At 48.1% G+C, this 26,280-nt stretch overlaps 1 protein-coding gene across 3 annotated transcripts in view; it reads left to right on the top strand.

The window, feature by feature from the left end:
• Positions 1-25,311, top strand: part of LOC140214272 (uncharacterized) — a 35,024-nt gene extending 9,713 nt beyond the window's left edge. For 2 of the 3 annotated variants that reach the window (XR_011891250.1, XR_011891251.1), the window contains 3 exons: positions 11,151-11,371; positions 19,698-19,809; positions 25,202-25,311. Coding sequence is in view for 1 of the 3 variants with exons in the window: in XM_072285636.1 (XP_072141737.1) it covers positions 19,698-19,809; positions 25,202-25,290 (201 nt within the window). In the remaining 2 variants the exon portion in view is untranslated. The remainder of the gene's footprint in view (positions 1-11,150; positions 11,372-19,697; positions 19,810-25,201) is intronic. The other variant, XM_072285636.1, reaches the window with a different exon arrangement.
• Positions 25,312-26,280: the final 969 nt, after the last annotated feature.

Below are 26,280 nucleotides of genomic sequence, written 5' to 3' on the forward strand. Positions count from 1 at the left end.
AAAAGGATACTCGGCAATGACACAATTAGTTACATTAGTCCATACTTTTTCAAAAACTTTAGATAATCATGGTCAAATTGAACCCGTATTTATCGATTTTAGCAAAGCGTTTGGGAGGGTTAGTCATTTAATACTATTGCAAGAAGTAAAAGAAATTAACCTTCCCGATATTTTCATTTCCTGGATTGCCGATTATCTAACCAGCAGAGTGCAATTTGTTCCAGTTAATGACAACGACTCGAGTTGTCTTCCAGTCACCTCAGGAGTGCCCCAGGGAGGTGTCCTAGGGAAATTGTTATTTCAGCTGTATAATAATGATATTGTTACCGTCATTACACCAGGAACAGAAATTTGATTGTTTGTAGATGACTGTGTGTTATTTCGTCAAATTACGTGCTCGGAAGAACAAAACGAACCTAATGCGAGCCTAGACAATGTGGTTCATTGGTGCAGTGAATTTTGTATGACTGTTACCACAGAAAAAATTTTTATTCAGATTACCTATAAAAAGAATCCGTTAAGCTATACTTATCAACAAGGCTCATCAACATTAAAACAGGTTCATAGTTACAAGTATTTAGGCGTCACGATAACTATCGATCTTACGATCTTACCTGGAACTTGCACATGGAAAACATAAGCTCATCTGCGTTCCGTAAGCTATGTTTTCTAAACCATAAGCATAGAAATGCCCCTTCCCCTTCCCCAAAATAATAAACACCTAGCATATTACACCTACATCAGACCGAAACTAGAATATTTGTCTATAGTGTGGGAAACATTTACAAACTTGAACGAATTGAAAGAAAGGCTCTCGGGTTTATTTATTCAGAATTCACAATGGCGGATTCTCCTACCAATTTTATGGCGACTAACAATATTGAAACACTTGAAAATAGAAGTTCACTTCCTTCAGCTGCTACTGAATCGTAAGCTCGCAATAGACACCCCCCGCCCCCCCTCCTTATCTCCTCTATCCACCCGACATACAAGAACACCACAACACGCAGTCATTAATGCCATATTTTTCGAGAACTAGCTGTCATAAATTTTCTTTTTAACCACGTACCATATCAGAATGGAACCATCTTACATCTTCGTCGTAATTTTAATAACACTTTTTTCCGCATTCTGAATTGTCTTGTGTCCCGCATTCTTATTCCTGTTGTGCAGTTACTATGTTTTGCCTGCCCTGCGTGGACCCTGTTGCGGTCTGCAATGTGTAATAAAGAAAAAAATTATTGACTGCTGAGATTTCGACTGAATCATACCGTTTCATGTAATCAATGAAAGCTATATATGAGGGTTGGTTATATTGCGCTGATTTCTCTATCACCTGAATGATAGCGTGAATATGGTCTATTGTTCAGTAGCCTTTAAGGAATCCTGCCTGGTCCTTTGGTTGACAGAAGTCTAAGGTGTTGCTGATTCTATTTGCGGTTACCTTAGTAAACACTTTGTAGGCAACGGACAGTCAGCTGATTGGTCTATAATTTTTCAAGTCTTTGGCGTCCCCTTTCTTATGGATTAAGATAATGTTAGCGTTCTTCCAAGACTCCGGTAGGCTCGAGGTCATGAGGCCCTGCGTATACAGGGGGGCCAGTTTTTCGAGAACAATCTACCCAACATCGGTCAACAAATCTGCTGTCACCTGATGCACCCCTGCTGCCTTCCCCGTTTGGATAGCTTCCAAGGCTTTCCTTACTCCTTCTGGCGTTACTTGTGGGATTTCAAGTTCCTCTAAACTATTCTCTCTTCTATTATCGTCGTGCGTGAAACTGGTACTGTAAAAATCTCTATAGAACTCCTCATCCACTTGAAGTATCTCATCCAGAGTAGTAATTATATTGCCAGCTTTATCTCTTAACGCATGCATCTGATTCTTGCCTATTCCTAGTCTCTTCTAATTGGTTTTTAAGCTTGCTCCGTTCCTGAGAGCATGTTCAATTCTATCCATATTATACTTGCTTTTGTCAGCTGTCTGACGCTTGTTGATTCACTTCGATAGTTCTGGCATTTCTATTCTAGCTCTAGGGTTAGAGCCTTTCATACATTGGCGTTTCTTGATCAGATCTTTCGTCTCCTGCGATAGCTTACTGGTATCCTGTCTAACGGAGTTATCACCGATTTCTATTGCACACTCCTTAATGATGCCCACAAGATTGTCGTTCATTGTTTTAACACTAAGGTCCCCTTCCTGAGTTAAAGCCGAATACCTGTGCTGTAGCTTGATCCGGAATTGCTCTATTTTCCCTCTTACCACTGACTCATTGATCGGCTTCGTATGTACCAGTGTCTTCCGAACCCTCCTCAAGTCTAGGCTAACTCGAGTTCTTACCATGCTATGCTCACTGCAGCTCACCTTGCCGAGCACGTCCACATCTTGTAGGATGCCAGGGTTAGCGCAGAGTATAAAGTATATTTCATTGCTTATCTCACCATTCGGGCTCATCCACGTCCACTTTCGGCTATACCGCTTGCGGAAGAAGGCATTCATTATCCGCGTATTATTCTGTTCTCCTAACTCTACTATTAACTCTCCCCTGCTTTTCCTACAGGCTATGCCATATTCAGCCACAGACTTGTCTCTAGCCTGCTTCTTGCCTACCCTGCCATTAAAGTCGCCCATCAGTACAGTGTATTTTGTTTTGACTTTACCCGTCGCCAATTCCACGTCTTCATAGAAGCTTTCGACTTTCTTGTCATCATGACTCGATGTAGGGACCTGTACGACCTTCAATTTGTACCTCTTATTAAGTTTCGCACAGACAGGTCAGTTACGCAATTTTACGTATCGTAGTTGCACCAGTACTCTACGAGGCACTATAAAGTAGAAATGAGTAATAAATTACGCCGCCTAATACTCAATTATTTATTTACGGTGTTTTAAATGCCAAAACCACGATATGATTACGAGGCGCACCGTAGGGGGGGCACTCCGGAATAATTTGGACCACTTCGGGTTCTTTAATGTGGACCTAAATCTAAGTACATGGGAGTTTTCGCATTTGCCCTCATGGAATTTCAGCCGCCATGGCTGGTATTCGATCCCGCGACCTCGTGCTTAGGAGCAACCACAGCGGGTCTCTCTTTAACGGGGCGGGAACCCACCGCCCTGTTCCAAAGAGTCCTATTTGTTATGGGGCGGTAGGTTACGCCACCAAGCTCTGTCCTACCAGTGTTAAAAAAGAAATAAAAAAGAAAAGGAAAAACAATAAAGGAAAAAATACAAACGACCAATTCCCATTAACAAAGTTTGTGAACCCTTAGCGTGAACTTTGTTTTTATACTTCCTTGTCCTTGTCGTTTCCCTACTTCCACTAATCTTCGAATCGCCTTTTTGTAATCTCTATTGCCAACACGCTAACTTTTCCTCTGCTCTCGTTCAACCCAAGCGCTTCAGGAAGGCCAGTGGGGCCTAAAGCGACCACGGGGCAGATATCTTCACATTCCAACAAAACATGCTCTGTCGTTTCTCTAGCTTTAGCGCAGCAAACAACACATGCTTCTTTTCTTTCTTATATCTCGCGTTATAGGTGCATATTTTAAGGCATCCTGATCTCAATTCGACAAGTTTTGAGCTTCACTTTGAGTTATCATACATGGTTTCTTTCCTGATTTCCTTTTCTTCTTCTGATGCAGTAACTCATGGCAGGATTCTTTTCGAATTCCGCCACCCATGAGATTAGGTCAGCCTCTCTGACTTTCCTCTTCACGTTCCTTTTTGCTGTGTTCTCCCCATACAGATCGCATTGTTGATGGTAACGTTCATAGCTCTTTTCCTCCACTGTGAATAATGTTTTTAATGTAAAAATACCTGAACACTCCACAAGCCCAATTACCTTCTTCCAAATCCTTCTGTCGTTTCACTTTGAGCTTCCCTGACTTGTTCATCCCATATCATCCTGCACAGCGTCATTTGTAGTCTTCCCGTGAGCGCCCGATGCGAGGTATTTCTCTTCCCCTTCTCTGCTATTATTTTTTCCTTGGTTTGCATATAATATTTTCCTTCCTTTATCCATATACCACGGTATTTATATTCTTTTGCGCTAACTATTTTCCGGCCCTCTATTGACACTGTCTGTTCCCATTTTTCAGTGAATACCAAAACAGCTGATTTTCTAACGCTAAATTTTAGACCTATATTGTCACCTTCCTGTCTACAAATATTAGCCAGACATTGCATATCACTTTGCTTGTTAGCTAGCAACACAATGTAGTCCGCATAAAACAAACCTAGAAGCTGTAGCTCTAGTAGTGTACTGGCCTGTTTGTATATGAGATTTAATGCAATATAGCTTCCTTCCAGTGCCCTTTCGATCCCCGCCCGGTACATAATAAACAGCAGTGGGGATAAAGGCACCTCAGTCCCTGTTTGATACCAATTTTCTCTTCGCAACTAATTCCTTCCCTTTCAATGTGCCCAAACAGTATTTCCTAGGTAAACATTTTGCAAAAGCTGTAGACAATTATCGGCTAAGCCTTCTCCTTCTAGATTATTCAAAAGACTGTTGTGGCCTACGTTGTCATACGCTCCTGTAATGTTTAAAAGGGCTACATATTGACACGTGTACTTATCTTTATCGGGCGACCACGTTTCGCCGCTTAACAACTGTAATCGCACAGCGACGGACGCGCCTGCATGTATCTGACGTTTCTGGAAAGTTATCGATGATTCTACCCGGCTGTCTGTTGTCGCCGAACCTTATGTTATCTGATTTCATCGCCCGACGCGAATGGCGTAGAACATTGTGGAATACGCGCGGGTCCCAGCGATTAGTCTGGAACATTCGACGACTGCTGTATAAAAGCCGACGCGCTTGACCCGCTGGGCAGATTTTCCGATGATCGCCGACTGTGTTCGCCGCTTTCGTTGTGCTATAAGTGTAGCCTGTTTTGTGGGCACAAGTTCGCCCAATAAAAGTTAGTTTTCTCGTTCACAGTATTGCTACTGTGTTCTTCTACGTCACCACCACGTGACATCTGGTGGAGGTGCTTTGCGTTCATGTACCGGACGCCCCCACAAAGCCGTGACCCAAGCCCGGACCGCAAAGAGAACACCAACGTAGTCCCGGACCATCGAGCAAGCCGCCGTCTTCAACAGCTGCCCCCGGAGCACGGACTTCTACCAGAGAAGACCAAGAAGATTGTGACCAAGGCAACCCCAATGGCAGCCATAGCGTCCCCCATCGTGCTGCAGCAGCCCAGGGAACCACCGACGTTCCGCGGTTCCACATTTGAGGACTCGGAAAGCTGGCTAGAAACGTATGAGAGGGTTGCTACGTTTAACAACTGGGCAGGCGACGACAAGCTACGACATGTCTTCTTCGCATTGGAAGACGCTGCCAGGACGTGGTTCGAGAACAGAGAAGCCACGTTAACGACCTGGGACCTTTTCCGAAGTGGCTTCCTGCAGACATTCACAAGCGTCGTACGCCGAGAACGAGCCCAAGCACTACTGGAAACCCGAGTGCAGCTGCCCAACGAGATCACCGCAATTTTTACAGAAGAAATGAGCCGCCTATTCCGCCACGCCGACCCGGAAATGTCCGAGGAAAAGAAAGTCTGGCTACTAATGCGTGGTGTTAAGGAGGAACTTTTCGCCGGTATGGTACGAAACCCACCGAAGACTGTCGACGAGTTTCTTCGCGAGGCCACTAGCATCGAGAAGACACTCGAGATGCGAAACCGGCAATTCGACCGCCGCACCAACGCTACAAACTATGCCGGAGTTCAATCACTGGCCTCCGAAGACCTGCGCGAGGCTATCAGGGCAGTCGTACGAGAGGAGCTTCAGAAGATCTTCCCGTCGTCGCAGCCTCAAGTGGCCTCGATCGCTGACATCGTCAAAGATGAGGTTCAACGGTCGCTTGGAGTTCCGGAGGTGCAACCTCAATTACCGCAACCCCAACCCGAAGCGATGACCTACGCCGCCGTCGTACGTCGTCAAGGCCCTCCTCAGCGACCGCGCCAGGGCCCTGTAACGCCGCAATTCCGTCGACCAGCGCCGCCGCAGCCGACAGCGCGCCCACCCGTCGCCCAGCGGAGCTACCCGAGGAAGACCGACGTTTGGCGCGCTCCTGACCACCGCCCGCTCTGCTACCACTGCGGGGAAGCGGGTCACGTCTACCGACGATGTCCATACCGGGAAATGGGACTGCGAGGTTTCGCCGTCAACGCTCCGCGCCCGCAGCAAGGTGAACGCCCTCGCGATATCGCTGACTACCTCGCGGCTACTCAGTGGAGTTCTCGACGACCGTCGCGTTCACCATCACCAGGCCGCTACCTGTCGCCGCAGCGCCGACCATACACTGGCCCAGCTCGGGGCCGGTCAGCGAGCCCATATCCGGAAAACTAAAAGGAGCAACCGATGGAGGTGCGGTTGCTGTCCGTCGAACTGTCGAAGATCCTCCGCCGCCGACGAAGACGCCGAAGAAACTACCTCGACGACATAACGACACGCCGCCGTCCCGACGAAGTCTGGAAGGAAAGAATGCGACGACGAAAGACGACCTGACGACGTCACATACCAGCCACAAGTCAACGCTACGCAGTCGTGATCCGACGCCAAGACCGAACTGTAATGCAAGACAAAGAGCCACCGACCTCGACGTGCTTCTCGACGGCCACGCAGTCACCGCCTTAGTCGACACAGGGGCTGATTACTCCGTCATGAGTGGACACATCGCCGCCCAGTTGAAGAAAGTTAAGACTACGTGGGAAGGCCCTCAAATTCGTACCGCCGGAGGACACCTCATAACGCCGACTGGAATGTGCACGGCAAGAATTAGCATTCACGACCGGACTTACCCTGTCACCTTCGTTATCCTCCAACAGTGTTCACGAGACGTCATTCTCGGCATGGACTTCCTCAACCAACACGGCGCAGTCATCGACCTGAAGTCGAAGTCAATAACTCTGTCGGAAGACCATGCGATACCGTCGGAGAACCCTCGTAGTCACCACGCCTTGAGTGTGCTCGAAGATCAGGTGAGCATCCCGCCTCGCTCCAGCATTGTTATTTCGGTCGGCACCGAAACACCCGCTGACTTAGAAGGTGTCATCGAAGGCGACCAACGTCTACTGCTAGACCGTGAAATTTGCGTCGCAAGAGGGATCGCTCGACTGCACGGAGGAAACACGAAAGTGTTGCTGACAAACTTCAGCCAGGAGTACAAGCACATCAACAAGGGCACGACGATCGCATACATCGAGGAAATTCTGGAAAACAGCAATGCGTTTGTCCTCTCGGATTCCGCCGCATCTACCCCGACGACCATGGTTGCCGAACCAGACTACGACATTAATCCAAGTCTCCCCGTGATTAAGCAACAGCAGCTCAGAAGTCTGCTCCGGCGATACAAAGGCTGCTTTTCGACGTCATCGAGGATTCGACAAACACCAGTCGCCAAGCATCGCATAATCACCGAGGAGTACGCTCGACCACTTCGCCAGAGCCCTTACCGAGTTTCGCCGCGAGAACGTGAAGCTATAAGAGAACAAGTCGACGAAATGCTGCGCGACGACATCATCCAGGCGTCGAAAAGCCCGTGGGCATCTCCTGTTGTGCTGGTGAAGAAAAAGGACGGAACCCTTCGTTTCTGCGTCGATTATCGTCGTCTGAACAAGATCACAAAGAAGGACGTATACCCTCTCCCACGGATAGACGACGCATTGGATCGGCTCTGCAACGCTAAATACTTCTAGTCGATGGACCTCAAGTCTGGCTATTGGCAAATAGAAGTCGACGAAAGAGATCGTGAAAAGACCGCCTTCATCACCCCAGGCGGCCTCTACGAGTTCAAGGTTATGCCATTTGGACTGTGCTCGGCGCCTGCAACGTTCCAGCGCGTAATGGACACGGTTTTAGCAGGATTGAAGTGGCAGACCTGTCTCGTTTACTTGGATGACGTCGTTGTATTCGCCGAAAATTTTGACGATCACCTTAGGCGGCTTGCCACAGTACTAGAGGCCATCAAGTCATCAGGGCTCACTCTGAAGCCAGAAAAGTGCCGCTTCGCTTACGATGAGCTTCTATTCCTAGGCCACGTCATCAACAAATCCGAAGTACGCCCCGACCCGCAGAAAACAGCTGCCATTGCAAAGTTCCCGCAGCCCACCGACAAGAAGGCAGTGCGTAGATTTCTTGGCATGTGTGCCTACTACAGGCGATTTGTCAAGAACTTTTCACGCATCGCTGAGCCGCTGACACAGCTAACTAAATGTGACGTCGAGTTCAAGTGGGAAACGCCACAGGGCGACGCATTTCAAGAACTCAAACGACGCATGCTGTCGCCGCCCGTACTTGCGCACTTCGACGAGCACGCCGATACCGAAATACACACTGACGCCAGTAGCCTAGGCCTCGGTGCCGTCCTAGTCCAGAGAAAAGATGGACATGAACACGTGATAGCTTACGCTAGCCGATCATTGTCAAAAGCAGAAGGCAATTATTCTACAACCGAAAAGGAATGCCTCGCCATCGTTTGGGCCACAGCGAAATTTCGCCCTTACTTATATGGCAGGCCATTCAAGGTGGTCAGCGATCATCACGCGTTGTGTTGGCTAGCTAACCTGAAAGACCCCTCAGGACGGCTGGCACGGTGGAGCCTCAGATTACAAGAATACGACATCACTGTAACCTACAAGTCCGGACGAAAACACTCAGATGCCGATTGCCTATCCCTCGCCCCCATTGACCCGCCGCCGCAAGATGACGAGGATGACGACGCCTTCCTTGGAATAATAAGCGCGGAAGACTTCGCCGAACAGCAACGAGGAGACTCTGAGCTAAAAGCCCTAATCGAGTATTTGGAAGGGCACACCGACGTTGTCCCAAGGGCATTTAAGCGTGGATTATCTTCGTTCACGCTTCAAAACAACCTACTCGTGAAGAAGAACTTCTCACCAGTCCGCGCCAACCACCTTCTTGTTGTTCCGTCGGCGCTACGTCCAGAAGTACTGCACGCCCTACATGACGATCCGACCGCTGGGCACCTAGGTTTCTCCCGGACGCTATCGAGGATACAAGAAAGGTATTACTGGCCGCGCCTAACCACCGATGTCGCCCGTTACGTCAAGACATGCCGCGACTGTCAGCGACGCAAGACACCACCGACAACACCAGCGGGATTACTACAGCCGATCCAGCCTCCTTACCGACCTTTTCAGCAGATCGGGATGGACTTGTTGGGACCGTTTCCGACATCAGCTTCCGGAAATAGGTGGATTGTCGTGGCGACTGACTATCTCACCCGCTTCGCTGAAACTAAAGCTCTACCGAAAGGCAGCGCAGCCGAAGTGGCTAAATTTTTCGTCGAGAACATCCTGTTGCGACATGGTGCTCCAGAAGTCCTCATCACCGACAGAGGAACGGCCTTTACAGCGGAGCTCACTCAAGCCATTCTGAACTACAGTCAGACAAGGCACAGGAGGACAACGGCCTACCATCCGCAGACGAATGGTCTTACGGAGCGGCTGAATAAGACCCTCGCCGACATGCTAGCGATGTACGTCGACGTCGAGCACAAGACGTGGGACGCGGTCCTGCCGTATGTCACCTTCGCCTACAACACGGCGGTGCAAGAAACAACACAGATCACGCCATTCAAGTTGGTTTACGGCAGGAACCCGACGACGACGCTCGACGCCATGCTGCCGCACGTCGCTGACGAGGAGAATCTTGACGTCGCTACCTATCTCCAGCGCGCCGAAGAAGCCCGACAGCTCGCCCGCCTACGGATCAAGACCCAGCAGCGTACCGACAGCCGACACTACAACCTCCGACGACGCTTCGTCGAGTACCAGCCCGGCGACCGTGTTTGGGTATGGATCCCGATACGCCGGCGAGGACTCAGTGAGAAGCTGCTGCGACGCTATTTCGGACCCTACAAGGTCATCCGACGTATTGGCGCACTAGACTATGAGGTCGTGCCAGACGGCATTTCGCACTCACAGCGGCGCCGCGCACGATCTGAAGTGGTCCACGTGGTGCGCCTTAAACCATTTTACGGACGCTGATGAACTTCCTTAGTTTGTTGTTTTCTTTGCTACGAGTGCTTTTCTTTGTTACTTTCGTTTGTTAGCAGCATCGGGGGCGATGTTTTTAAGAGGGGGGTAATGACACGTGTACTTATCTTTATCGGGCGACCACGTTTCGCCGCTTAACAACTGTAATCGCACAGCGACGGACGCGCCTGCATGTATCTGACGTTTCTGGAAAGTTATCGATGATTCTACCCGGCTGTCTGTTGTCGCCGAACCTTATGTTATCTGATTTCATCGCCCTACGCGAATGGCGTAGAACATTGTGGAATACGCGCGGGTCCCAGCGATTAGTCTGGAACATTCGACGACTGCTGTATAAAAGCCGACGCGCTTGACCCGCTGGGCAGATTTTCCGATGATCGCCGACTGTGTTCGCCGCTTTCGTTGTGCTATAAGTGTAGCCTGTTTTGTGGGCACAAGTTCGCCCAATAAAAGTTAGTTTTCTCGTTCACAGTATTGCTACTGTGTTCTTCTACGTCACCACCACGTGACATATTGGTTACCTTTCTACTCTTGATACTTTTATAGACTGAGTAAGGAGAAATAAGTTATCACCCGGACGCCTACCTACTTTGATGCCCTTCTCAATTTCTCCCAAAATTTTAATATTATTATGCCATGTTCGCAGCTTTAATTTATTTGCCTGCTTGGTGAAACTGTACGTTACCGATGTAATGGTCAATGGGCTGTACGAGCGAATTCTATCTTTCTGTCCCTTACCTTTATAAATTAAATTCCTTCTACTTTGTCGCCCGTCCGAACTCTCTGGTATACATCTTTCTTTTAAAGTTTTTTTCCACTGCTTTCAACAGAGCTTGCTGACGTTTTGTCTTAGTCCATTATTTTGCCTAACGGGAACCAACTATAGCCCTGTGGCTGTGCGCTAAGAAATTTCCGCATCGGCTTTCTTCGAGCTGACATTTTTCAGCACCAGCTCTGTTGTGTTATCATCGCCACTTGAGCGATAGTGGCGGCGCGACTATCGCGACAGCTTGCTATATTAGCCCAGTCATGCGGCCACCGCGCGTATTCCACTACGAGCCGTCATGGAATAAATCACGTTAGATTCTGCTCACGCCTCTTCCTTCGGCTGCGGTTTTCAGCCCGTGAAAACACTACATTGGCGACGAGGATGGGATGCTGAGCAATTCTGCGGCAAGCTGACATGGCAACGGAAGGTCCGGCAGCGGCGGGTGCAGTCGCGCAAATCGTGGGTCGACTGGGACACATCGAGCCCTTTGACGAGTCCACAAGCGACTGGCCGTCGTACGAGGAACGCTTGTCGTCGTTTCTTCAGGTCAACCGTATCCCCGAGGATGACAAGGTACACGCTTTTTTGAGTCTCATAGGCCCAAAGACGTACAGTCTTCTCAAGTCGTTGACCGCGCCGGAATTGCCGTCAGCTAAAGGTTTCGAGTATTTAAAGAGACTTCTTGGTGACCATTTGTCACCGAAGCCGTCGGTAATAAGCGAACGCGCAAAATTTCACAGAAGAGCACAACTTGAGACTGAGTCAATTTCGGAATATGTTGCGCAGTTGCGGAAATTGGCACAGACATGCGAATTTGAATCCGCCCTTGATCAGTCGTTGCGGGACCGTTTTGTCTGCGGTCTGTGCCGAGAAGATATACAGCGCGTGTTATTCACGGAGGATAACAAGCTAACCTTCCAGAAGGCCGTAGAAAGAGCGCTAGCCATGGAAGCGGCGAAAAAGAGCGTTGCAGAAGTGCATGCTTCGGAATCAAGCGTATCAGACGTTCACAAAGTCGGAGCGGTTGGGAAAACTGATATGACGCAGGGAAATTGCTACCGCTGCGGATCTGCGAAACATGCAAGCAGACTGTGCCCGCACGTTGCGGCCATCTGTTTCAAATGTGATAAGAAAGGGCACATTCAAAGAATGTGCCAAGCTAACAAGAAGAGAACGACGAAGGGAGCGCGTCGAAACGTAATTAAGGGGTTGAGTCCCGTTCAAGCTTCTGTTAGCGTGAAGGGAATTGTTTCGTCTGGTATGGAGCCGATAAAAATTTCAGTGCAAGTACAAGACGTACCCTTGGAAATGGAGCTGGATACGGGGGCTACTGTATCCGTAATGTCTTTGGATCAGTTTCGTCAAATGTTTCCCTCCATCAAGGTCGTGCCAACGACGCTGAAGCTGCGGACGTTCGACGGAGCCATCATCCAGCCTGTGGGAGTGGCTCACGTTGCCGTGCAGTACGGAGAGCAGAGGGCCCAGCTGCCTTTTTACGTCACGAGACAAAAGGGACCCCCTCTGCTAGGTCGACAATGGTTGCAAGCCATCAGACTCGACTGGAGCCGTATTTTCAAGCTCAACGCTATTCCCAGGTGGGACGTTTCTGCCTGTTCCAGACTGCGCGCTCTTCTAGACAAGTACCAGAGTTTGTTTCGGGACGAACTGGGGACAATTGCAGAAGAAAGAGCGACATTGTCCCTGAAAGAAGGTAGCGTGCCAAAATTTATGAAGGCAAGAAGTGTGCCTTTTGCATTGCAACCAGCAGTCGAGGCTGAACTTAAAAAGTTGGAAGACATGGGAGTCATTTCTCCAGTCGAGTCAAGTGACTACGCGACGCCGGTTGTGCCAGTAGTAAAGAAGGACGGTGGCATAAGACTATGCGGCGATTATAAGACCACCCTAAACCCTTGTCTTGAAACTGATCGCTATCCACTCCCGAGAATCGACGAGCTGTTCACGGCGCTCGCAGGGGGCCAACAATTTTCTAAAATTGACCTAAATCGAGCCTATCAGCAGGTAGTCATGTCAGAATCGTCAAGAAAGTATTTGACACTAAATACGCATAAAGGACTTTTTTCCGTGAACAGGCTGCCGTTCGGTGTTTCGTCGGCACCTTCTATTTTTCAAAGAATTATGGACACAATGTTGAAAGGCCTGAAAGGAGCCAGCTGCTATTTGGATGACGTTCTCATCACCGGCAAGACGTCAGACGAGCATTTTGCAAATCTCGAAGCGGTTCTGAAGCGGTTAACGGAGCGCGGCGTTCGAGTAAAGAAAGAAAAGTGCTCATTTTTCCAAGCGGAATTACGGTATCTGGGTCATGTTATCAGTGCAGCAGGTGTTAGCACAACGCCAGACAAGATAGAAGCACTGATGAAAGCGTCCGCACCCACAGGCAAGCAGCAACTACAATCGTTTCTGGGCGTTGTAAATTACTACGGGAAGTTTGTTCCTCGATTGTCTACTCTGGCGAATCCACTTTACAAACTGCTGCGTCGCGACCAGCCATGGCTCTGGGATGAATCGTGTCGAAGGGCATTCGAGGAAATCAAGAATGCGTTGGCGTCATCCTCGATCCTGGCGCATTACGACCCAGATAAACCTTTGCAAGTGGCATGTGACGCTTCCCAATACGGCGTGGGCGCAGTACTTTCTCATGTAACTGAAGATGGAAGCTCTCGGCCTGTGTTTTACGCGTCGCGCACATTAACCGAGGCCGAAAAGAAGTACAGTCAGCTAGAAAAAGAAGCGCTGGCCATTATCTTTGCCGTCAAAAAGTTTCATTTCTACATCTATGGGAGATGCTTCACATTGATTACGGATCACAAGCCATTGCAAACAATTCTTGGGCAAAAAACGGGCATTCCACCAATTGCAGCGGCACGCTTACAGCGATGGGCTGTCACGTTGTCCGCTTACAAGTACTCGCTCGTGTACAAAAAGTCCAGTGACAACGCAGAAGCAGATTTTTTTTCAAGGTTCCCGCTCCAGGGTCCCGAAGACGGTACGTCTGAAGGCGAGGAATCGTTTTATGCTTTGCGTCTGGACTCTATGCCGGTGTCCGCTAAACAGATTGCGCTCGCTACAGCACGTGATCCAGTGCTCAGTAAAGTGCTCCAGCTAACAAGCATAGGCTGGCCATTGCATTTGCGAGATGCGAGCTTCAAACCATTCTTTGACAGACGTTTGCAGATCGGCGTGCATCAAGGGTGCCTCATGTATGGCCTGAGGGTTGTTATTCCGTCCCCTCTTAGGGAAGCCGTGCTCGACGAACTGCACCTCGGTCATCCCGGCATTGTGCGGAGCAAGGAGCTGGCTCGCAGCTATGTGTGGTGGCCGTCCATTGATGCAGACTTAGAGACAAAGGTACGAAGTTGCCAAGCCTGCCAGGAACAACGCAATGATCCAGTTAAGGCACCTCTGCATCCCTGGTCATGGCCGACCGCGCCGTGGAGGCGAATTCACTTGGACTTCGCAGGACCTTTTCGAGGAACTATGTTTTTAGTCGTTGTAGATGCCCACTCGAAGTGGCCGGAAGTGTTCGTTATGCGAAGCACAACGTCCGAGCGTACTGTTGCCTGCTTGCGTGAACTTTTCTGCAGATTCGGAGTGCCGGAGACGGTGGTGTCCGACAATGGACCACAACTGGTATCCGAAGAGTTCAAGGCGTTTATGCGGAGCGTCGGCGCCAGACACGTCGTGAGCGCTCCTTATCACCCAAGCACAAACGGTCTGGCGGAGCGTTTCGTGCAAACGTTGAAGTCTGCTCTACGCAAGTCATCTCCCGGTGAGTCTATCGAAGAAACACTTCACAACTTCTTATTGGCGTACAGAAATACGCCTCACCCTACGACTGGAGAAGCTCCAGCTAACCTATTGATGGGTAGACGATTGCGCACAAGGCTGGATGCAATGAAGCCTACAGTGGAGGGGAAGGTGATGCACAGTCAGTTCACCCAAATGCAGCAGCGCAGGAGCAACAGGGACTGTTTTTGTGTTAATGACAGTGTTCTAGTTCGCACTTACAGAGGCCCAACGAAGTGGCTTCGTGGAACCGTTCTGAAGAAGACTGGACCAGTCTCGTACAAAGTCATGGTAACCACCCCCCGAGGCAAGTTCATCTGGCGTCGACATCTCGACCAGCTGCTGGCTGGCGCCGGCCCTATGGTGACACCAAGGGCATTCGACTCCGATTTCTCGGAGGGGTTCCTGGTCTTCCCTGAAGGTCAGACTGGTGACCAGCCAACGCCAGAAGAGCCGACACCCGGGGAGTCCATCCCTCCAGCTCCCGCTCCTCCATCAGAGACATCAGCTCCGCACAGGCGCTACCCGTCAAGACAACGCCGTCCACCCGAGAGATACTAAGCCGTTCTTTAACTATTGTATAAGCATACAAGTGCACCCTCTAAAATAAAGAGGGAAGAGTGTTGTGTTATCATCGCCACTTGAGCGATAGTGGCGCCGCGACTATCGCGACAGCTTGCTATATTAGCCCAGTCATGCGGCCACCGCGCGTATTCCACTACGAGCCGTCATGGAATAAACCACGTTAGATTCTGCTCACGCCTCTTCCTTCGGCTGCTGTTTTCAACCCGTGAAAACACTACAAGCTCCTTTTCCGTCTAGTTGTCTTTCAAGCCCCTTCTTTCATCTACCAGAACCCTTTCATTTCCTTGGAAAGTATCGGCTGGTATTTATTTTTTTATGTAATTTAATGCCGCGTCCCCTTCAAGCTTGTTTGCATCTTCATCTAGGATGTGCTGCTGAATTGTTCCAGAATTCCTGCCTGATAATATTGTCGCAGCATTGCGCGACTGAGGCAGAGAAAGAAGAAGTAGAGTGTGCGCGCCTTATCTCGGGGTACTCCTCGCCGGCTGGGCCTGGCCTGTAGCTTCCATCTCGGACCTAGTTTCACCCTGTAAATAAACATCATTCGTAACAATATTATCTGCAGGTCCAAAACATTGTACGTGCGACCTTTTTTTCTCGCGTATTTCTGAGAACCAACGTTAACTTTCACCTTCTATTTATTCTTGCACCGGTATCTTAACCACACAATTTTTTCCCCGCTATATTTCCCATTTTCTGGCTACTTCATCCTGCGCCAACCGCGGCTTCTTTGCGTATCTGTGCTCTCGGGATGCTCTCTGTCATTCGGCGACCGCTGCTCGTATTCTCCCTGTTCCACCAGTTTTTGGGCTCATTTTTCGTTTCGAGCGAACATGTTACTTCTCTGTCTTTCTGTCGTTGTTGTGCTTAGAAGCTCACTATATTCCCATTCTTTGCTTAGCCAATTCTAAAGTTCTTTCTCGACTCTTGTGACTATATTTCATATTTGTTCGTAGTTAGGATTTGAAATCGCGATATTGCGCTCTTTGTTCTCTTCCATAACTACATCTCCCAATTTCAAAATGATGCGTTTATGGTCACTCCCGATCCTCCTATTTGCCTGCTCGTCAATGACCATTTCCCTCAGCCAGTCATGAATTCCTTTTGTGATGAGAGAGTAATCAATTATAAGTTGTCGGTTTCCTACTTGCCACGTGGTGTGCCCATCACACTTGGGCCCCCTACTCCCAATAACGAGGTTACGTTGCTCGGAAAGATCTAGCATTCACTTCACGATGTTGTCGGTATAGCCACCTAGATCCTGTATGTGGGCATTCATGTCACCTAATTGGATATTTTCGGCATCATTCGCGAATCCCTTAATATCAGAACTTAGGCACTCAGCTAACTGCTGATTTTTCTGTGCACTAATTGCCGGTCCACAAATGCGTTACACCGAGTGAAGTTTTCTTTCCACTCATAGTACAAGATAAGCAGACATGCTCTTGACGTATTGAATTTATTCTTTTCCATTTGGCTCCTTAATCGGTGAGCATTCCATCTAGCCTCCCTTTATTTACAATTTGGCTTTGTTGCGCCCTTCCCAAACACGATTCTCAATCACCGACGGCTCCTCCAAGTGTCAAATTTGCGGTTCTGTAACCGCATACACCCCTATTTGTTCTCTTTTAAACAGTTCCTCAATCTCTACCCGCTTTTTCTTTCTTGGGGCGCCCTGCATGTTATTGTAGCCTATTACATAGCCAAAATTTTTTCTTGTTTTCCTCATTTTCTATTACTGATGCCGATGGTTTTCTACGGTTTCCCTGGGGCACCTTGTTCATTACTACCTACGCAAGCCTCCTGAGTGCCCGTGGGCCCCCCCCAAAAAAAGCGGCCGTGCGTCCATCGAGTCAGCTGCCCATTTCTGGTCCAACCATATAATTAAAGTGGATCCCCTCTCGTTCTAAACGACCACAGCTTCTCACTTGCCTGTTTACTTCTTACAAGCTTGAAACCTTTCTCCCAGGTCATTGTTTATATATCCTCACTAGCAGCCTATAAGGCTCTTCGTAGGTTACTGTGGTGGTGGAGGTGACAAACAATATTTGGTGATTTACTTTCTTAATATACCCCTGGAAAAACACTTCGTTCCGCCACTGCGCCACCTGGAGCCTAGCACGCCTCCTTGTAGTTGATGCTGTCAGCGCTTGCTGTTCCTCCTTGTGTTGCTTGCTGGCGCGTATACGTGTCACGTGTTTTGGTTTGCGACTCGCAGTCCCAAATTGATCGTTGTCGTTTTTTTTTTATTTTGCAAAAAGAACAATAAGAACTTTACACGAAATCGAATTTCCTCGTGGCTACGACGCAATGCGTCAACTTTAGTTTTTCTCTTTGGTGCCGGTGATGTACACCATGCAAGCGGCACTGGCAAGTCTTTACTAAAGAAACACGGTGGCGTGGTATCACATTTCGGGTCTGGCAAAGCGCCGGCGAGTAGCGGTGCCTCCTTCGTAAATTTGCTCGCACTTTCTCTTTTGTCCTTGCGGGATGGGTTGTCGGGCCGCTAACAACGCATTGTACAGAGAACGTGAAGCGATCGCACATTATTCACACAAGGTATATCGCAGCCCTTCTTAGCAGGAGCACGGCCCGGCACGGGAGGCATTGTGGCAGCCGAAAAACGTGGCAAAGTGGTGGTAACCCGAACAGAGCGGTGCTGTGAAACAAGAAAAAAAAAAACAACGCGAACCTGGCCAGGGTTATGACGTAGCCTCCACGTGCCCTTATCAGCACAGGGCGAGAAGAAAGCGCTTGAGAGGAGAGATGGGATCGAGAAGAAAAAACAAGCGGCGACCGCATCCTTCATCGTGCAACTCCTGTAACTGATATGAGGGCATCATTTTCAAGAATTATTTCGACTGTTATTTTCGTTGCAGACTTGTGCACAAGTGCTACTACATAGCAAATTTTCGAATTCGGTATTGTTTAGAGAGCGTTAGAATAGAACTTTATGAAATCTGCCTGGCTCAATGCTTTTTATGTTCAGTATCCGAGCTCATTGGCTGTTCGACTAAAACAAAACATAAGTGATTGGAATGGCTTGCCTGACGTAGGTAATTAGATTAAAATAAACTTGTCGCTTCAGCACGCGTACGATAGCTCAAGTGCCTAAAAGATGCCTCCTGAAAGTTACCGCGGCTGGGCTCTTAAGAATTGACAAATCTAGAATTCCTCGGTCACGTGTTCGATGCAATTGTTGCATTGGCTAGCCGCGTGTCGTATCGCCCGGACAAGTGCGAAGTCCCCCTCCTCCGTTTGGTCGCCATGATGTGCTTGGTGCTATCTGTCCACGACATCCAGCTTGTTAATATCGGGTAGAGGAATGCTCAGTGTCCATTTAAAATGCCCGTGTGAAAGTTAATGATTTAATATAGACATTTGCTCTACTTACTCGCTTATCGCAGCCGTGAAGAAGTAATTCCTTATCGCCGTTGGGCACCTACGTCATATAATAGGGAAGTGGTTGCTGGGGAGCTAGACAAACAGCAGTTCGAAGTAGGCGCCTGGTACTGTAGTACATGTTTGCGTTTACATCCTTGTTCAGGTGAGCTGTTCGAGTTTATGCTTGAAGACTAAACACCTTGACCTGGTAGACATGATGTTGCAAATGTGACGTGATATTACTTTTGCAACAACTCCTGCGAGGGAATTGAAGATTATGTAATGGTATAGTGCTCTGTACGTGTTGTGCTTCAAAAGCAAAACGTCGCTTTAATTCCCGCAGTTCTTAAAGCATCAATTTTGTTTCGCTAAACGTGCGCTAATTTGAAGCTTGCTGGTGACCGCTACTCCAGCTGACCCAAGCTGCTTGCTGTGTGGAAGGTCCCTATCGTGAAGGTGCATGTTAATTTTTGTGTGCACAAATTTCTTCAGGTTTAGTGGTAACTGCCTCATCGGCAAGGACACATCAATTTAACCTAGGCGTATTTTGTTGCGGCTCTTGCAGCAGTAAGCGGTATGAAACTCCAGCTTCATAGTTCTTCGTCACTTGAAATATTATGGACCTAATAATTATTATCGTACAAGAAACATATATATACTGTTCATAAATCACGTAACCTGTAAGTTAACGGCTTGTTCTCGTCAAAGGACGGCACAGCCTTGTGAACTTTTTACTGACCGATTCAATAATATTCCGGAATTCTTTCGAATAGCATTCTGTTTATCATATGATACTCAGGTAATACAATATCAATAGCTTTCTCGACAAACTATTAATGAGCAAAATAACGGTGCTTGAATAACTATTTTTTAGCTAGCCTGCGCTTTTTCGTTATAGCCTTTGGTATTGGCCGGCAGATGCGCACTTCAAGAGAGCTGGTCATATTAAATATCGAGATCACAATAACACGTAATTCGTGCCCCAATTATTCAAGCATAGCACTTCAAAGTCTTTATTTAGCGACGCATTTGTAAACTTGAATTGAGCGATAGCTACTTCCAGCTCTTCATAATATGTTACAGCATGCTTTCACAAATTTTGTCTGTCGGATGTTTGGTGCAGTGGACCACCATGGCACTGAAGGCGCTATGCGGTCTGTATGGCGTGGCCTGCGTTGTGGGCTTAGACACGGGGGCCATCAAGGATGCCCTCCCACCTGATTGGCAGCTGTTTGGTAAGTATTTGTGAGTATTTCTAATTCTATTGCATTTTTGCAAGCAGACTCAGTTATTTTCTCGGATGTTCGTTTGGCAGAAATTATGCATGTGTTGGATGTATCAACGTAACGTTGTTCTTTACCGGTCAACCACGATTTCAGCAGATTTTTGCATTCCGGACGTGTCTCCGGATATCCGGGTCAAACGTGACTTTTCCGCAAATTCTGAAACCAAATATCATCCCCTCTCTCTCTCTCTCCCTCTCTCTCTCTCTCTTTGCATGCTACAAAGTGTTCGCGGTGCGCACGTGCTAGCACGAACCCTGGGTCGGGACAACGAAGTTAGAGCCTGTTTGCTTAAGTGAACTCTAGTTACTGATAGTTGTGCACAAGCTGTGCGCAGAACGGCGACGCTACAAGGCCCTCAACCAACCGCCCAACGAGCGCGCCTAACTAGGAGTTGGTAACTCACCGGGACATTCTGCGGAGGCCGGCTGAAGAAAAGGCACAATAGGCGTTTTTTGCGCTTATAGTCAAGTATCATCATCAGCCCATTTTATGTTCACTCTACAACGAAGGCCTTCCCTGCGATCTCTAATTACGATTGTCCTGCGCCAAACAATTCCAACTAGTGCCCGCCAATGTCTTGATTTCTTCGCCCCACCTAGTCTTCTGCCGTCCTCGGCTGCGCTTCCCTTCTCTTCGACCCCATTCTGTAACCCTTATGCTCCACCCGTTATCTAACCTGCGCATCACATGACCCACCCGGCTCCATTTCTTTCTCTTAATGCTTACTAGGTTATAGGCTATCCGCGTAGGCTCTCTGATCGAAACCGCTCTTGTTTTGACTCATAACTTTATGCCTGCCATTCTTCTACGCTCTTTGCGCGTTCCTTAACTTGTTCTCAAGCGTCTGTATGAATGTCCAAGTCACTGCCCGATATGTCAACACCGGTAAGAGGCATTGTTTGTACGCCTTTCTTTTCAATGATAATGGTATGATTCCAACTGGTGCTGACAATGTCTGCCATATGCACTCCAACCCACTTTTATTCTTCCGTGACTTTCCTTCTCATACACTCATGACACCCTCCGAAAAAATCGAAAAATACCCGAGTGTTATCTATTCGTACAATTGTAGATATTACCGGAAAAAAAGTCGATTTCTCCCCAATTGCCAGCTTGAAAAAAATATCACCCAATTTTTACCCTCCGAAAATAAAAAAAAAAACATATAAAACCGGAAATCAAACAACCCTCAAAATAAGCGAATACCGTATATACTGGTGTAATGGTCGCACCCACGTAAATATGGCACTCAGAACATTGTAAAAAAAATCCCTCAAGACAAATATTTAAAAATTGCCACTGTGTAGGCCACGCCCTCGAATTTTTTTAGAATGTTGGTAGTGTTATTTGTTGTGTGGTGCCAGAGTACGGAAGCTTTCTTATTTTTATTCGGTGGCAATACAAGGCTGCCATGCCGAATTTCGGGCTCCTCCAGGTAGCAATATCACAGCCTCCAAGATCTAGCGGCTGCCTCCGATGTGCTGCCATCACTGGTCTCTGGGGCTTCAGCATTCATTCTAGCCGGAAGGTGGCGCTCTACGGGAATAGCCAGAGCCTGTACAAGCCACCACAGTAGTTCAATAAAGGCCGGTACCACAGAAAAGATTCACGAAAAAAATGTATTTTCTTCCTGTTATCGGCGCACCTCTAATTTTCACCCCTAATCTCCGAATAAGAAAGTGCGGATTTTACACGAGTATATACGGTAATAGTAAAAAGAGAAAAGTAATATTATGCGGCTAAATTTGATGCGAGCAAGTGTTTGCTTTCATCCTGCACGATGTGCTATCTACTGCAATGTTAGCATTTATGGGCACTTCCGTGTTATTCAGAGCTTTAGTGTTATACATTAAAGACATGGTCACAGCTTTATTGTGACGCCTTGTTTCGATGCCTTATCTGCACCAGCAGGCACCTAATTATCTAAATTATGCGACGAATGTGACCACAAGCCCAGATTCCACGCATCACAAATCTATATTAAGTCGACAAAGAAGACCTTCTCTTCAAAACAGAAGATCTATTTCAAAAGCTTTCCAGGTTTTTTATCAAAATTAGATTGTGCGGATTTACATGCCAAAACAACGATCTGGTTATGATGCACGCCGTAGTGGGGTACTCCGGAATTTCGGATTAGCTGTGTTTCTTTAACGTGCACCTTCATCTAAGTACATTGGTGGTTTCGGATTTTCGCTCCCATCGAAATACGTGCGCCGTGGCAGGGATACCATCACGTGACCTCGTACTCGATGTTTCTTTATAGATGCTTTCGTTTGCAAAACGGGACATTGAGGCACTACCGCCTAGATGGCAACGTGGCACAGCGGAGGAGGTGCAGATGAAAGAGTGGCAGGTTTGTAAGGACAGTATAAAACGTTTCAGCTTTGACTTATGCGCTAAAACAAATATACAATCTAATTACCTTACATAACCACAATTGAGAAAAACAATATACGCGGGTGTCTCATAGTCTAACCTGTACCTAGAGTACAAATACGACAGCGGGAAGCGACCAAAAAAGAGAAAGGCAGCCTAATTAATTTATATGGGTGTTGCACAAAGCAAATTTGACGTTAATGGAACCACGTTTCTGTTTTAAATGTCCGAGGAACTGAATTTAAGAGTTTCCGGAAGCTGTGTTGCCGGTATAAAAGTAAAGGTCTCTAAATATCAGTGCATTTGTGTGCCCTGAACATAGCTGTAGCGTGAATTGGAGAAACATCAGTGCAGGTAGCCAACGTCTGTTGTACAGGTGATGTTCATCTGTAGAGAGCTTTAGATTAGGGGACGCAAGCGGCCTGCGTATTGGAGCAGTAGAGTCCGCGGTACTATGCATGCGAAGGTCCAGAGGTAGGGGTCTGAGCTTGCGTAGTACCATGATCCCTAGTTCTTGCATACGCAATCTGTTTGGGACCTCTAATCTAAGGCTCTCTCGTGATGTCAGAGGACCCAAGTCGTGACGGTCCGCTCTTGCGAAGGAACACCGTTTGCAGAGGCCAAATATGTGGGTCCCCAGCCTGGGTGGTCCGCAAGCGAATTATAACACACGTCGTCTTCATTAGGAGCTGAATATATGGATTTGCTTGTTCTGTGACGTGCAGTTCACATCACCCTTCTCTAGAGCACGGGAACGGCGGCAACCGGGGCGCTCTGGAGGCAGCTAGCGACGTCTAACGCTAGTTTCTGGGCCGAACATCTAACGACAGGTGCTGGGCACAATTGGGCCCTGCAACTACCGTTAGATGTCGCTGGCTGGTTCCTGAGCACCCTGGAGACAACCATTCCCACGTTTTACACAAGGGTGACACCGAGTGTATATAGGTAATTTAATGAAGCGAGGCTATCGTTCCCTCTTCCTTCTACTTCCTCACTATTGCTGCTGCTGCCGCTGCTGTCTCGCACACCGCGTCAGGGATCGGGCACGGGGTGGTTAATGCATATGTATGCACGACAGGAGCACGGCAGAGAGGAAAGGCGATGCAATAAAACTCCTTCCGACCTTTTCATTACGTTGCATGTGAGCTCCCTTGGCATCCCAGGTCTAACCTCTTAAGAGTTGTAATTATCCGTGACGCCGTGCAAAGGCATTGCAGAAACTGCAGTGCTTACCCAGCTACGGGCGCGAACGTCTAGAGGGAAGCTAAATAGAACAGTAGGAAGGGGGCATGGAATGTGTAGGGCCGATGCAGTCGTGACACGAGTGAATAACACCCTTGCCTCTCTTCGCTCGTAGTTTCCATAGAAGGAGGGAGAAGAGGATAGGGATAGGTCATGCGAAAATGCAAGGAAAGGCTACTACTATTGACGCGACAGCGGTTGGGGAGAACATCATTAATTTAAGTCGAAGGTACGTTAAGGTACGTTTCTGTTATTGCTGCATAAAACACAACGCAAATTTATCAAGTGGACAACTTACGCACGGCCTGCTGAAGCAGAGCCGCGTTAAGGCGCACCGTAGAGCCTAGGCCACAGTAGGAAAGCGGTCACGAGTCCAATGAACTTTTATGTGCCTGCCCCGGTAGCTTTGCGGCTATTGAGTTTCTCGAGATCGTGACGTTTACGACGGTAGTAGCCACATTTGGACCAAGATAAAAAAAAAAAACGCCCCAGAACTAAAATTAGGGGACACGGTAAGGAACACCATGGCGTGAAAATTATTCTCCAGTTCACAACTACGGCGCGCCTCATCGCACGAGTGTGGTTTTGGCACATACAGCCCCGCAAGTGAATAAAAGCTTAATATTTCTGCCTCGACACGATGTACCAGTGAGGCAATGACGATTCTCAGCACTCGCAATGGTTCGCATGCGTGACGCACAACAATCACTGTTCTGTGTACTACGCAGACAAGCATAGGAGTGCATGCAAAGCAACTCCTAACATCAACTCACTTTCTCGCGTTGGACTAAACGATAAAGAAATAAACATGTGGTGTGCATGTCATTGCTAAGTACGTTTGGTCATAGCAAACAGCGCAGAAAGCTTCGCTTACATCGATTCCCACCGTGTGCAGGATTCGCATAATGTATTTGTTTATTGTTTCACTCATTCCTAGCGTAGCTTGCAAAAGTAAACAAGATTACAATTGCATAAACAATTTTTTGGCAGAGGCGAGAACCTGATGCCTTGAAGTGCAGTCGGTCACTTAAGAAAATCTTTCGTTTATGTGCACGCCTGCATGTGCCGCGTATGAAATCGGCGATGTTACGCCTGTCGTTGCGATTCAAGCGAGCACCGGAGCAGGGGGCTCCTTGATGTCGAGAAGACCATCCCCGCGTTCGCGTCCTTAGTTTGTGCTTCGAATCCGGGTTGCTGGCTGTGCCTCTGACTGCTTCTCACGCTTTCCGGCAACCGCAGCTTTCTTGCGCATGCGCGGAACCGAGCGCGTCGTTGTTGCAAGAAACCGAGCGGTCCGCGCCGCTCGGGAAATGGGTTTGTGTTTGAATTTCCGCGCAACAGAAATATGTTTTCTTGTATACTGAAATGAAACTCCGATGCTATCATATCTCTAGCGTGTGTTTTCGTCGTGTTTTGCGATTTCTCAGACATATTTTTCTTTGAGCAATTCAATTCAGTAAAGCGTTGCACCACGATGCCGTGCTTGGATATGTGCTTTTACTCTGGCACACCAGGCGTTGCACCTTCAAGATCAACGCGGCGTGATCCACCACGTTCGCACCATTTCTGTTTGCGCTTCGACGCTGCTGTGGTCGTTGAGATTGTTCCCGTCGTGCATATTAAAACGGTCCGCACGCAAGGCACAAAAAGTGAACAGCAGCCGTATTCTCGCGCGCAATCCGTTGTTTATGAACTGAAACGTCTCAAACTTATTTTCTTACAGGCCAAACCGTTTTCGTCCTCACGGAGCAAGCCCTCACGGTTTTGCAATTTTTGCACTGTTTAATCTTCACTGTAATCGTGTATGAATAAACGTTTTATGATTCGTCCATGTTCAAACATGTAGACGGATCCCGGAGGTATGAATACCAGGCCGAACTGCGGTGGAGGTGGTGGAGGCTTCAAACTAAGCAGCGCGATGCCTAAAGTGCGTACGTTCTTTGGAACCACGCATGCAACATTCACCACCCATTTGTTTCAAAAAGAACAAGGAAAAAACAAGCGTCCGAACCACATAATTGATGATAAGGCACTCCTGGTAACAATGCAAAGCACGCCCTTAGCCTTGGCCGCATATGTTTCCCAGTAAATATTACAGTTTCGCAAGCAGCCGCGGTGACGGTGACTTGCGACTTAGGGAAGACGTCCTTAGCCTTTTGTACATAAAATAATCAGCATGGCAGCAGATATCATTGTTCTTGTGACACCGCCTTGGGTAGGCAACGCGTACGACTTCGGACTCCCGAGGAGAAGCGTGAATACGAGGTGCGGCAAAGGAAAAAAAAACGGCAATACGACCAGCGGTGGCGTGCCGTGAAATATACCATTACTGCCTTTACTCTAAAGCAAAGAACCATTGCATGTCTCCCTCGGCATTGGTGGTTATATTTAACAGCTTCGCTAGACATCTACTTTCCCAGGGTCGGGTTGGCGAGTGATCTATTTTTCCTTCCAGCACTTTGCTCTTGAAACACAAGATGGTGCAGCCGGCGGCGCAACAAACATTGCATCAGGCAAGAGCGCGCAAGTGCGATAAACCATTGCCGCTTCTATCCTGAAACTGTGCGATCGGCTGTTGCAAATGCCGCTGGATGATCTCTAACACGCGGTGATCCATTCCTGCTGCAATATGTCGAGCAATAGAAGTAAGGCGAGTGCAGCAAAAATATAGTGAATGGCATATTAGGGACTGCAACCATTTGTGCATCCAAGTTCACGGGCCGCTGTTCCAGAGTGCATTTCTGTCTCGTTAAAGGCGGAGACACGCGAGAGTTGCTCCACCTTTTCCCGTGGCTTGTGCGC

Source organism: Dermacentor andersoni, chromosome 11 (genome assembly GCF_023375885.2).
Source record: "Dermacentor andersoni chromosome 11, qqDerAnde1_hic_scaffold, whole genome shotgun sequence".
Taxonomy (NCBI): Eukaryota; Metazoa; Arthropoda; class Arachnida; order Ixodida; family Ixodidae; genus Dermacentor; species Dermacentor andersoni.